The sequence below is a fragment of the Takifugu rubripes genome, chromosome 17 (genome assembly GCF_901000725.2).
Source record: "Takifugu rubripes chromosome 17, fTakRub1.2, whole genome shotgun sequence".
In the NCBI taxonomy this organism is placed as follows: domain Eukaryota; kingdom Metazoa; phylum Chordata; class Actinopteri; order Tetraodontiformes; family Tetraodontidae; genus Takifugu; species Takifugu rubripes.
The window spans coordinates 12,586,452-12,599,972 of NC_042301.1; the positions used below are offsets into that span (position 1 = coordinate 12,586,452).

Below are 13,521 nucleotides of genomic sequence, written 5' to 3' on the forward strand. Positions count from 1 at the left end.
GAACTTTGGAGTTTTAGCTTAAACTGGCCAACTTGGCTCACATTAACACTGAGACACCTGCTGCTGTAGGGCCCTCACCTGGTTCACACCAAAAACCTCTAAGAAACTTATAACAACAATAATATTATTGCATCCTATTCAGAGAAATATGACAAAAAAACAACAGAATTACAATTTATTTCTTTTTCTTCATTTACCCGCAAGGAGAAAGAGAGAGAGACGTTGAGAGAAAGAGAGAGAGAGACCTCGACAGGTGATTGGCCAGCGCGGTCTCGCGCCTGCTAAAGTTTAAGCGGGAGCGCGCATCCCCGGTCCTGACGCGCGCGCCAGATTAAGCGGCGTCCGCCGGCGAGAGCGAAGGCATCGGAAGGTGTCCTCTGAGATGTCCGTCATGAGTCTGGAGCCACAAAACTCGGTTCCTGAGAGCTGCCAGAGCCCCGAGTGTTGATGGTGACGGTGGAGGCCGCCCTTCGGTCGACCGCGGCGGACTTTTGGATACTAAATCACCGAGAGGAACAGGTGTCGCCCCCCCTCATCCCTCCTCTCCTCCCCATCTCTCCATAGACGGCCTCGGGACTTCCTTTGACTTTTATTTCTTCCTCCTACGACACTGGACTTTCTGAGCCATGTTGTGGGCCAGGTGGCTCGTCCTGCTGCTCTGCTGGGGGGCCACTAGCGGCGAGCAGCCGGAGGACGAGAGGAGTGCGCTCCCGGCTGAGGGCCAGCCGGACCCCCGCAGACAGCGGTCCCCTCCGCCGGTGGAACCTTTGGACTTCGGCTTTGTCCCCGCGGCGGTTTATGACACCCACGCTTACTACGAGCCGGGGCCCATCGGGCTCCTCTTCCACGTAGTCCACGCTTTCCTCTACGTTGTCCAGCCGAACCCCTTCCCCAAAGGTGAGACTGTGGGCCTACACCTGTGGTCCTTTGTCCCCCATTATCGCCCCTGTATTTCCTGCAACTTTTACACATTTTACATGTAATTATGTTTAAATGTGCCTTTTCTTCAACATCACATACTGAGAGTTGGGTGGAGGGATGATGATGGTGTCACATTTTAAAAGAATCTACATCCACTGTCTTCAACAATTTATTCACTTTAATCATCATCATTGTTAGCCAATTGCTAAATGTGGGAGCAGCATTGATCATATTTGCCCGTTGGGCCTTTAAATCAGCAGATTGCCCGGATCCATAGCTCATGTAGGTTAGTGATCCCCTGACTTGATTTCTGGTCATCTCTCCACCATCCCTGCAGACCAAGTCCACCTATTGGCGAGTCCCGCAACCAACCACCTCAAAGCGCTTTGCTAGTGGCCACGTCGGAGGATGACACAATGAAATAGGATTGCCGGGTTTAAGTTGCTGCCATTTTGGTGTCCAGGGTTAGAGCTGCTGGCTGGGTAATCAATTAGCAGATCACCGATTAGAGGGAGGCTTTCTCAGTCACCTGCATCACCGTGTAATACCTTAATCCATCGCACCATATGCTGCTCCTGCATACTAACGCCATATGATTCATCGTCACACACATCCCCATAGAGACCACCAGGCTGTCACATCACACTCAGCTGCCTCTCCTCTGCATCGAACCTCCAGACCTGGAGGTTACGTGTCGCCGCCTTATTTAAGAGGATGAAGGTTGATCGGCGGGGGGGATGATGCTGACAGATTCCAGCCATAAATAACCACAGTCGAGCAAAACGCACCTGTGATTGTTCCAGGAAAGGCAGCGCGTGTGGAGAAATGAGGAGTCGGGTTCAGATGTGAGGGCAGATAAAGGCGCAGTGTTTTAATCCATAAAAAGATGCAAACAGATCAAAGAGCTAGTCCCATCCAAAAAGGGATCTTGATTTTTGTGAATGAACCATGTGTGTGATGGACAGGTGAGTGCTCCAGGGTGCAGCCTCCATCACTCCAAGTGACCCTACAGTCAATGTAACCCCCCCCCCCTCCCCCCCACCCAGTGTGAAAGTAGCTGGGTTTGGGATTTTTCCTGAGTAAGGAGGCAGTGTCTTATTTCTCTGATGCGGAATAGATTAGGGGATTAGCATCCAGAGGGCTGATGCTAGCATTGCGCAGCTAGCACTGGCACAGATGGCAGCGTCACACACAAACACACGTGTGCAAGCACGTACGACGCGGACGCGCACGTGCCCTAAAGTGGGTCAGGGCGCCGGTATTTGGGTTTTTTACTAGGGTTGGTGGTGGGTGAGTTTTGATAGTAATCTTATTTCTATGTGTTTGTAGTAAATTAGCCGCGTTTGGGTTTGAGGACGGGGTTGCCTCACCTCCTTTCTGCATTGTGTCCCTCAAAGGGTGCATCTCATGAAGCGTCTTAGGACAAACTAAAAGCAATACCACTTAATCCTCTTAGTTGTTTTGCTTCAAATCGCTGGGTAACTTTCTTTAGCCCCCACCGACGAGGACCTCCATGGCCTATAGTGTCACTGTGCAACACTGAGGAAGAAAATATGGAAAATTTCACTCTGTCTGAGCTCCAATAGCACCTCCACTCTTCCAGGAAGATTTATCAGTTGGACCTTAGCAACACTTCAATCTGTAGTTGTATCAAAAATGGACACTTTGGGCCTCAGGACAGAAAGAAGTTAATTAAATCCAGCAATACTTATGCGCTACCATCCTGTGTTAGTGCAGTAAATTTAAGGTCATCTTATATCAGATTACCACATTTTATGCAACGCTTAGTGTATTTTCGACAACTTAGTTTATTTAAGTAATGATTTAAGGCTTCATATAATCTAATCTGAAACCTCCCCATCCCGGAGGATTACTCCGTACCTGACCAGAACTCGAACGGCTGCGACAACTGTTTTTGTTGTTGTCTTTATTCTAAATGAACGCAGAGCTAAAGATGGTTGTTGGGTTGCGTAAGGTGAGCTTTGTCCACCCGCTGGCGATAATCTGTCAGGTCAGCGTGGCGGATTGTGCCAGCCTATATTTACGCGTCACAGTAAGAGGGTTGCAGTTGTGGACTTAGCACATAATAACACCTATATCCAGTTATACAGCAACGTTGTTTAATAGTTCTTCTGACACATTCCCTCATGTTGCTCGGTCAGAATCTAAGAGCATTTTACCCCCCCCCCCCCATTTAGAGGAAGTATCTGTTATACTGGGTCACTGAACTAAGCCCTCCAAGCTTATCTGCCCTCTCTGGCTAATGCTAACTAAGTAGCGGAGCAAGAGCAGGTGGCACCGGTGCAGTTCAGGTGTGGTCAAACAATGTGGCGTAAACAGGGGTGTTTTCAGCCGGCGTGATGGGTCGAGTCTCCTCAGGTCCAATGGGTTTAAGAAAACAAGAGAAAACAAAGATACAGGAGTGGAAAGGAAGATGATGGAGAGTGGATTATCCGGTCACAACAGATCACTGAAATCTCAGTTCCCTTTCCTCTCCAGGGGGACTAATCCTGCAACTCAAAGTCAGCAAGAAACAATCAATACATGTTCAAAGCCTGTCTGAACGCACGTTCAATTAGACTCTTAATTCATCATTTTAATCTGACATTTTAAAACGAAGAGTCCAGAACTAGTTTATCTTAAGACGCTTGACATGTTTTTCTCCCTCAGGTTAAAGTCAGCAGGTGTGTGAGCATAAGACAATAGTTACACACAACGACTTTGTGTTCGTGTGTGTGTGTGTGTGTGTGCGTGTGTGTGTGTGTGTGTGTGTGAGAGGAAGCGAGGGATCTCCATGTTATCTGTCCTCCATCTCATGATGGAGGACACCTGATCTCTGACCGCAGTTAGACATAAAAAGTGTCGTTTGTTTCATCTTGCGCACGGGGGCAACACTCAGCGATGAAGTCGGGTTTTCCTTTTCTCAACCTGGTGTGCGCGTTCCCACAGTTTCCAGTTAGTCAACCAGTTAACCTGGTCATTTAACAGCCAGGAGCAGTACAACCACAGATGTGACACATTCAAATTTAGCAGACTAGAAAATAGTAAATGCAGTTTGTCTGTGTGTGTGTGTGTGTGTGTGTGTGTGTGTGTGTGTGTGTGTGTGTGTGTGTGTGTGTGTGTGTGTGTTTACCTGCTGGGTAGCGACCTGTCACCTTCCAGGTAGGCTTAGGGCCGTCTGACCCAAATATAAACGGATGGACAACTGGACCGACTTCAGTGTAGATAAACAGGTTTTTAGTCCCGGAAGTGGAAATCTGCCAGCATAGTCCCGGAAGTGGAAATCTGCCAGCATAATCTGTGTTTTCTGCTCACAACCACGTAAATGGATTTATCTTTGTCCGTTGTAAAAGTGATAAGATTAAAAATGTGGTTTCTCCCCCCCAGACATGATCATTAAAGTCATTCAGCAGAACATGGGAGGAATCAAAATAGAAGAATGGAGGAAGGTACGTGGAGTTCTGGAGCTACAATCAAATCATAGCTGGATGGTTTTAGTGACCTTTGACCCTTGGTTTCCCCTCCTAATCTGAGCTTGTTTCTTTTTTTTTTCCTGCCTGCAGCCGGAAAATGTAGTCCTGTTACTGCAGGTAACCCTGACATAAAACATGACAGGAAAAAGAATCAAAAAAACCAAACAATGTGTTAGAATCGCTCACCAGTGACCCTCCGCTCACCCTCTTTCCTGCAGTGGGTCTACTACGAAGTGGGATTCCTCATATGCACGACGGTCGGCGTCCTGCTCCTGGTCGTCACGCCCATCATCGGCGCGTGTTTCTGCGTGTGTCGGTGCTGCGAGAACTGCGGCGGCGAGATGCACCAGAGACAGAGGAAGAACGCCGACTGCCAAAGAGGGTTCTTCACCGCCTCGCTCATCGCCACGTCGGTCCTAATCATGTGAGTCACGTTAAAACATCTCTTACACGTGGGCTTTGACATCCTCAACTTTTGGCCTGCCCTCGTGTCCCCAAAAATGCCCTCAATGTGGGCACACATGTAGCATGTAAATGGGCCTCTGGCGCCCTCTGCTGGCCGATCTTGGTACACCTCACTGCTCGTGTCTGCGTTTCAGTGTGGGGGTCGTCATCGCCTACGCTGCCAATCACAACATGAGCCTGCACGTCAAGAGCACGCGGCGGTTGATCAACACCAATATCAGAGACCTGAAGACATTCGCTAACAACACACCCTCGGTATGCCAGGGCGTCCCAGGCACCGTCCAACAGGACTTACAGGACAAAAAAATGCTCTGATGTGGTCTGTGTGTTTCTGATCTGTGTGTCCTCTGCAGCAAATCGACTACCTGATGGGTCAGTACATCACAGCCAAGAACAAAGTTCTGTCAGAGCTCGACAGTAAGATAAACCTGAACCGTGTGTTTGTCTGATATCTGCCTCTTTGTGTGTTTAACTGCATCTTATCGCTGGTGTCATCAGACCTCCCTATTTGCTCTTTTGCTAACAGATATTGGACCTTTGCTGGGCGGGCGGATCCACAGTCAGCTGGAAAAGGAAGTGGTTCCGTCCCTGGACGGTGCACTGCGTATGGCAGGAGGTAACATGAGCACAACTCCTTTAGCTTTCACTGTTTTGAACCTTTTATCTCCTTTTAACGCCCTCAAATTTCCTTCATTGTAGCAAAAATTGAGAATGCCATCAAAGGTAATTAGCCTGATCCAGAACGTGTATTTCAGTAGTTGTGATTTGGTGTCGGTGCTATAGCCCCAGACCCCGAGTCAGTCAACCTGTGGTCGTGGTGCCAGTGTGTCGTCAGTGTGGTCGCTGTTATTCGGAGTGTTCAGCCGTTGTCGGTTGCGGTGAAGCTGTGAATTTGCAGCAGTTTGACCAGAATGGCGCTGCGTTTCAGCCATGCGGGAGACCAAGGAGGCCCTGGAGAACGTCAGCTCCGCCCTGGAGGTCCTTCAGGAGGCGACGGGGAGGCTTAAAGCCAGTCTGTCCGACGAACGAGCCTCGCTGTCCAACACCCTGTCGGACCCCGCCTGCACCAACGGCGCCGTGTCCCACACTTGTAGCTCCGTGCGGGCCACGCTGGCCCAGCTGGGGGCCAATGCCGATTTCTCCCGGGTATCAACTCACTGAAGACTGAGAATTTTTTTAAAAAGATCAGTAATCTTCACCACATTCATCATCTCCTTGTTGGTCTCAGCTTGCAGATGTCAATCAAGCCTTGGCCAACGTCAACGTCATCCTGGGCACCGACCTCAGCAACATCGTTCAGAAGGTGAGTTTCCGTCCGAGCGTCACCTTCGTCGTTGTCTTCATCTTTCCTCCGCACACGTCATCATCTGTTCTTCCAGGGTTACTCGTCCTTCAATGACACACCAAGACTGGTGAAAGAGCAGACTAGGAACATCGTCTCAGGTACCCGAGTGTGTGTGTGTGTGCCTGTGAGTGTGTGTGTGCCTGTGTGTGTGTGTGTGTGCGCAGTGTCGCTGATTTGTGCTTTTACAAACTCTGACTTTTTTCCGACCTCCGACCTGCAAACCTGCGCCTGACCCGACCACAGCTCTGCCTCGTAAGAGCCCCTTTTGACCTTTTCCTGTGTGGCTATCACTTTTTCTTTTTTTTTTTGCTCATGCACGTCGCTTCCTGAATGATTGTGCTTCTGCCCGCAGGAGTCAAGAGCATGCTGGATAAAATTGGAACAGAAATCAACAGCTTCGCCAAGATGTTCCCAGTGGAAAGTTCTCTGGCAAACTTCACCACTTTCCTCAATCTGCAGCAGAAAACGGTGGAGTCCTACTATCCACAGCTTGATCAGATGGATTTCTACAGGTTTGTCCGCCTTCAAGCTCTCTAATGTGGTCTGGTTCAGCCAAATCACCTGTGTGTGTGTGTGTGTGTGTGTGTGTGTGTGTGTGTGTGTGTGTGTGTGTGTTTGTGTGTGTGTTTGCAGGTGGATCGGCTGTGTGGGGGCGCTCTGCATGGTCGTACTCGTCCTGGCCTTCAACATCCTCGGACTGCTGTGCGGCACCTGTGGTTACGACAGGCAGGCCACGCCCACAACCAGAGGCTGCCTGTCAAACACCGGTGGAAACCTGCTTATGGCGTACGTTACCGTGACTACAGCATGGCCTAGCAGGCAGTGGTTTAGCTCACAGCTAAAGAGGTTCCTGTGTTTGTTCCTCTTTTAGCGGGGTGGGATTCTCGTTCATCTTCGCCTGGGTGCTGATGGGCGTCGTAACCACTCTGTTTGTCGTCGGCGGCAACGTGGAGAAGCTGTTGTGCGAGCCGCTGGCTAACCGACAGCTGTTCAAGGTACCGAATGTGGAACTGCGCCTTAATGCGCCGCTTCCTTCTCTCTGTGCATTTTGGCCCGGGTCCCGTCACAGGACAACGCAGCAACTCTGTGCTCATGAATACACACGTGCGTGTTTGTAGATCATTGACACGCCGTTCCTGGTTCATCCCGCCAAGAAGAACTTCCTTCCCGGAATGCTGTTCCAGAATCCAAACATCGACCTGACTCTGGGAAGCATGTACAGGTGCGACACGAAGAGACTGTCTGAACTGGAATCTCGTAAAACCTTGCAGTCTGAACCGCTTGTGTTTTCCTTCCAGCGACTGTTACGAGAACAGCGGCCTGTATCACGCCCTGCAGCTGGAGACCATGTTCAACATCAACTCCTTCCTCAACAGAACCGTGGTGAGCCTCCCTTTCTGCTGCTGGTAAACTTTTGACCCAGCAGACTGATGATTTGAGCGTGTGTCTGGAACAGTACAACAAGGACCTGGCCAAAGTGTTTGAGAACGTGCAGGTGGACCTGCAGGGCATCTCGCTGCTGGAGCAGGCCGGCAGAGACGCGCTCATCAACTTCGCCAACTCTGGAATCGGATATATCGACTACGACTCCTACCTGGCTGAGGTACGTGTGGGCTCTTCCGCTGAACCAGAGCTGGGAGGCGTTTTGGGGATTTTCTCTCCGTGTTCAGTTTGGAAGGTTAAACCTTCTGGGTTGGACGTTCCGGCCTTGTTTTCGCTCTTACAGTTAAATAAAGGAGTCACTCTCGTGGACCTCCTGACCTTCTCCGCTGACCTGGAGGCTCAAGCCGACCAACTGGTGAGTCGAGGTGGCCACTAAAGCAGCCTTTTCCCATCTCGCAATGCTTCTCACCATGTCGTTTATTCGCATTTTCATACTGTATCAATGGTGTGCGTAGCCTCGCGGCGCTCTGGAGAACGCCCTGAAAGGACACGCCAGCAGTATCAGACAGATCCACAGAGACCAGGTGCTTCCAATGGAGCGAGAGATGGTAATTACTGACCTCCACAGAGCTAAAACGGTTCCCAACATCCACACAAACACAGCTCAAGACTAAACCGCCACTTCCACACCAATAATTCATAACCAGTTCCTTAATGGCGCTTATTCGCGGTCGATTAAACACTTTACTTCTTTTTTTCTTGTGTTTTTTTTTATTGGGTGGTTTACAGAAATATATCAGAGCACGGGTAAGCAGCAGTCCATTCATATTGCCGTGTCAGTGTGCGTGTTTGCTGTAGCCGTGTTGTTACCGTGGCGCCGATGCGTTGTTGAGCGTTCCCATTGTGTGGCGTGTGTTTGTTCACAGAGCACCTTGAGCCAGAGCATCAAACAGCTGCAGAGGACGTCCAGCGACCTGCCGGTGAGCAGACGCGCACCTTTAAGAACCTTCCATCCCGCCGTGTGTTGCTCACTCCCACATGACCGGTCTCACCCTTTCAGGTCAAGGTGACGAACATCCTGAGTGCCATCGACGCGGCCGAGTATCTGATCGCTCATAACGCCTCCCATGTGGTAAAACAGGTACGCGGCTACGCAAAGTCCCAGCCGTCGAGACGTCTCTGAATCTAAATTGGTCCTCTGTCGTGCACAGGAAACGAGAGGCTACATGCAGAGCTTGGTGGGATACTTCAGACAGTACACACAGTGGGTTAAAAACTCCGTGAGTATGACGCCCCCCCCCGCGCGCTTCGAGAGTCGGCGTTGCTTTCGATGCACATTCATGCTGTCATGCGTGTTTGGACCCTGCAGTTGTCCGGAGAGGTGGCCCCGTGTAAACCTATCAGCAACATGGTGGACAGCATGGAGATCGTCGCCTGCAGCTTCATCATCGACTCAGTGGTAAAGCTCCAGAACGCTGCGGCCAACGCGCCTGTGTCCTCAGTTTAATATTCCACCAGAAACATAAACCCCCCCTTTTTTAGCAGTCGGAGGGAGCGGCAGCGGGTTTGGGGAGGGGGGTGAAGACATCGGGGCAGTGTGTTCTCAGTTACTCAGTGTTTATGCAGCTGCCCCGGGGAGCTCTAACCTTTTCTGTTTAAACCCCAGCTGTATATCAGGCCTCAGACATACAGATTGATTCTGCGCATTAAGCAGTTCACATGCAATAATTCTGTGAATTGAACCTGTTAAAGTGTCACATTTTGATGAGCGATGCCTGGTTGAGCTGCAAGTGAAGGTCTTTGTCCCACTCGTGTTTTCCAGAACACCTTCTGGTTTGGTCTGGGAGGCTGCTCCATCCTGCTCATCCCCAGTATCATCTTCTCCATCAAACTGGCCAAGTACTACAGGAGGATGGACACGGAGGACGTCTTTGAGGAGTGAGTCCAAACGCACGCAGACCCACTCTGTCTTTATCCTGGAGAGAAATCAAATTAATGGATCCTTTCTGTCTTCCTTCTGCCATCATTCACATTCCTGGTCTTTGATTCTCCCCTCCTTTCCTCGCTTCCTCCAGTACTTCCTATCCATGGCTCGTTGCACTTTGACCTTTGATCTCGGTCGATCTTTTGCGGGTCTTCCTCCACACAACCAACTTTGCAAATAAAATTTCTATTATTTGTCATTTCCATCTCTTCTTTTGGAACGGATCATTTCATCTTCCCCCTTCTCTGTTTAAACTGGAGTCTTCCCTTTCCCGCCCTCGCTCTTGTGTTGCATTATGGGTGATGTAGGTGAAGCGTGATCCCCGTGGAGTCTGGGACGGGCGCGTCTTTGATCTTGGTCTCGATCGGTGGAGGGATCTGTTTTTTTCTCCCACCTGATTCACTCACTGAAACATTATCTACCTGTTGTTTTACTACCTGAATGATGGTGACACACATCTGTGCACGTGTAGCTCTCCCTATTCTCTGACCCATTTCTCCCGGGCGTCTGCGCCCCCGAGCTCCTCCAACTGCTGACCCAAAGAAGTCGACGAGGTACCAATTATGAATATTTTTTTCCTTCAACCATTATCTTTATTAGACAAACTAACCCTCTGAGAACAGGAAACTGTTTGATAATCACATTTTTTTTAACTTTTTGTTCATCTTCATCCACCAATACTAAAATGCGGGCACGTCTGAAGGTTTTTTAACGCATGCACGTGTCACATTCATTGTTTTTCTTTGTCTCTGTGTCTTTAGAGTTTCATAAAATAAGTCAATTTTGAGCAATAAATTGATTCAACCTTTCTGTTTCAACAGTGGACAAGAGGGCTGGAACTGAGAGTTTACTCATGGTCAGAGCTCACCCGTGAGGACGTCTCCTCATCTCTCTGGTGTCCCTCAACGCCATTTGACAAGGACCTCAAACACCGGCAGAGTTATTACAGGGTTATAACGCATAGCATTTGACTTCTAGCGTCTCATTATCATGTAGAAAAGACAACATACTGTACTTACAGTTTTTAAAAGGTGACTCAAATAATTTTTTTTTACACTTTCAATACTTTTGAAAGGTTTATATATTTTTGTTAATATTTTATAAGTACCATAGGATTTTTCTTTGTAGGTATAGCCCCTCTGTTTTATTTATGATTTAGCTTGCATCATTCAGATTCTTGTTTGTATTTAAGGAATAATTTGACACTTTGTTGAGAGTTATGAATTTGGTGAGTTTGTGCAAAAGGGAATTAAGCATATATTTGCTTACTGTCAAACTATCGATGCTAAAATAGCGATATGAATTAAAAATAGCTTAGTATGTTAGCATGCTAATTTTCGCCAAACATCCACCATTTATACTTTTTATTAACAAGACAACGTGTGGCTGTGTGGACTTAACAGGTGTTTTTTAAATATTTATTTCAGAATTTTTGTTCTGTCCAGAACATTTTTTCTCATTTTCAGTCATGAAAATGTTCTCTGACTCTCAACAAAAGAAAATTTATAGTTCCCAAATAATCAGTAAGGTAAAGGAAATAAAATACAGGCCATTGTTTTGTCTCAGCTACTTCTTGTCTGGCCAGCTTTGATGACCAGGGTTTGTGGCATCTATTTCTTGTTTCTCTGCCATGCTGTGGTAAGAGAAATACATATCCCAGAAGCCTCTGAGGATCGGAGGCCTGACAAACCAAAATAATGCTGGAGTTATCTGTGAGGATGTAAATCTGTGAATAAACATCTCCAACAAGCGTTGACTGTGCTTCTCCTGATTCACTCACAAGCACAAGTACACACACTCGCACGGTGGAGTCGGTGGACAGATAATTAAATATTTTACTAGATTTTACTGGACTCTCCTTCGTCTCCTTAAGCCCCTCTCCCCTGAATAGTCAAAGAACCTCCTATATGAGATTATATAATCTAAAGCAGCGTTTTGGGGTTTTCTTGGACCCCTCCCACTCTCCCTCCCACAGACCCATTGACCCTCTTCCTGCCTGCTCCCCCTCCTCACACTCATCTCCCCCATCACCTTTTATGAGCTTGAACACGCCATATGTTCCTCTGGTGGTTTTACGTGGTGTGTCTGGGGGTGGAGCTGCTGCGTCGGTGCCAGTGGACAAGCAGGACCGGTCACCTGTATAATAGCGTCTTTGTGAGCTTCGGACTTATAAAGTCACGGATGCCTTCTGCCTCTCCTGACACACACGCATCGCCATGGAAGCAAGGATAAGAGCGCTGCTGCTGTTCTGTGCCGCCGTTTGTGCGTCAAACGCTCAGACCACCGTCGGCGTCTGGGACGAGCCCATCCGCTTCAGCACCAAGGCCAAGGACTCCTGCTCCATGCTGGTGTCCACAGCCGGGGACTCCAGTCGCCTGCGTGTCTCCTGCAAAGGCCCGAGCCAAGGCCAGAACCCGGGGCGGTCATATTCCTGCGACTTTCAGGGCAAACCCAACCTCTGCCGGGCCTACGTCGCCAACCCTCGCCACTACTTCACCCAGATTATGTGGGACATGAGGAAGCTGAGCCATGCCTGCCAGGGACACAAGGTTTACCGCCCACATATGTGCAGGAAATACCCAGATGAAGCCCAGATGACCTTCCTGACGTCCAGACCCAGGACGACCGTCAAGGTGCCCAAACCGGTCCAGGAGCAGCGTAAACCCGCTCAGGCCAAGCACGTCAAGCCTGCGGCAGGCAAAGGCGGCCACATCAGGAGGACGACCCAGAAGCCCGTGAAGGTCGTCACGCGTCCCACGGAGGTGCCCGATTCCGCGGCCTCCCGTCTCGCCACTGAGTACTGCTGGAAGAGCCTCCACGGCGTCTGCTCCTACATCATCAACTGGTTCCAGAACTGAGACAGTGCTGCTGACGGGTGAGACAGAGAGCACCTTTCTCTGCAGGGAGAAACCGGCTTCGCTAAACTTTAAACTTTATCATTTGCAAATGTTTCAGGCTGCAGAGTCACCAGTGTTAAGTCATCAAAAGAGTGCTTGGCGATGGAGTCGAGTGGTGGCGTGATGTAAAATACCCTGAAAGTGTCCCATTTTGTGCAACGGTAAAGAGAATAAAGTCGGCATGGCGACCTCTCCTCCTGTGTTGCTTCTGTTTCTCTGTCTCGCACCCGCACACTCAAAGGGACCCTTGTTTCCTCCTGCAACAACATGTCTGGCTGAGTGGCCGAGGAAGTCGTTAACAGACGGGCAGACGAAGATAATGGTGCTCAGTCACAGAAGGCGTCTGAGCACAGCCAAACACCTCTTTGTATGAGCTGATGAATTGAGTCTTGAGAGCAGACGTGTGTGGCAACAGAGGAGCGTTTATGCGAGTGGAAGGCAGCGGCGCTGTGGTGTGTTGATGGAACAGAGTGTGGCAAGATGCTATGGATCATGATCTCTATTTAAATCACTTACAGTACAAAGTAGGGGGCCATTGATTGGTTTCCTTCTCAATTACACCAGCTTTTATACAAGCAAACAACACCTGGGACACCAGAGACCATTAAAACCTGTTAACAAAAAATCCAATTAACAACAGCTGATTATAAAATAAGATTAATTTTCCAATTAATTAAACATCCATACATGTCAGAAAGGAATGGCAAAAGAGGAACACAGGAGATAATAAAATATTTGCTGGGTTTATTTGATTCTATTGACACTTGACAAAAAATCAGAAAGTTTACATCTTTATTCAACCCTGCACATTATTATAAAGTTAATTACTGACAAACCTCTTCAGTAACTTGAAGCACGCTTGCAGTTTTATAATTTGTAACGTCCACAGGGTGGCGCTGCAGCGACCATTGCAGCTGCTGGAGCTGAGTTCATATTTCTGTCATCTCTTCGCGGTTTGTTTCCACAAACGCACCAACAGGATCATTCATAAACCCCAAAGCATATTTACAAAATAAATATCCAGGCTATAATTATGTATAATTATATACATTT

The 13,521-nt window shown here is 48.7% G+C and overlaps 2 protein-coding genes across 16 annotated transcripts; both read left to right on the top strand.

The window, feature by feature from the left end:
- Positions 1-233: 233 nt before the first annotated feature.
- On the top strand, positions 234-11,322 carry prom1b (prominin 1 b). 15 transcript variants are annotated; one of them, XM_029850095.1, is made up of 28 exons: positions 242-897; positions 4,309-4,370; positions 4,485-4,511; positions 4,613-4,818; positions 4,994-5,114; positions 5,213-5,276; positions 5,386-5,475; positions 5,559-5,582; positions 5,788-6,005; positions 6,088-6,162; positions 6,239-6,302; positions 6,448-6,456; positions 6,557-6,716; positions 6,838-6,990; positions 7,076-7,199; positions 7,323-7,426; positions 7,503-7,587; positions 7,661-7,807; positions 7,931-8,002; positions 8,103-8,195; positions 8,377-8,394; positions 8,514-8,567; positions 8,648-8,728; positions 8,799-8,867; positions 8,957-9,046; positions 9,410-9,525; positions 10,044-10,125; positions 10,393-11,322. In XM_029850095.1, exons 1-27 carry the CDS (start codon positions 627-629, stop codon positions 10,105-10,107), a joined length of 2,661 nt encoding a protein of 886 aa, XP_029705955.1. In that variant the 5' UTR covers positions 242-626; the 3' UTR covers positions 10,108-10,125; positions 10,393-11,322.
- Positions 11,323-11,705: 383 nt separating this feature from the next.
- Positions 11,706-12,662, top strand: fgfbp2b (fibroblast growth factor binding protein 2b). The gene is made up of 2 exons (XM_003972473.3): positions 11,706-12,446; positions 12,527-12,662. Exon 1 carries the CDS (start codon positions 11,788-11,790, stop codon positions 12,427-12,429), a length of 642 nt encoding a protein of 213 aa, XP_003972522.2. The 5' UTR covers positions 11,706-11,787; the 3' UTR covers positions 12,430-12,446; positions 12,527-12,662.
- Positions 12,663-13,521: the final 859 nt, after the last annotated feature.

What these genes read in the sequence shown, in the direction of transcription:
- fgfbp2b (XM_003972473.3), top strand. Translation starts at nt 11,788, where the DNA reads ATGGAAGCAAGGATAAGAGCGCTGCTGCTGTTCTGTGCCGCCGTTTGT.
- prom1b (XM_029850088.1), top strand. Translation starts at nt 627, where the DNA reads ATGTTGTGGGCCAGGTGGCTCGTCCTGCTGCTCTGCTGGGGGGCCACT. An exon ending in CTAACCGACAGCTGTTCAAG is followed by an intron (nt 7,200 to 7,322) that starts GTACCGAATGTG and finishes GCGTGTTTGTAG; the next exon opens with ATCATTGACACGCCGTTCCT. An exon ending in ACGACTCCTACCTGGCTGAG is followed by an intron (nt 7,808 to 7,930) that starts GTACGTGTGGGC and finishes TCGCTCTTACAG; the next exon opens with TTAAATAAAGGAGTCACTCT.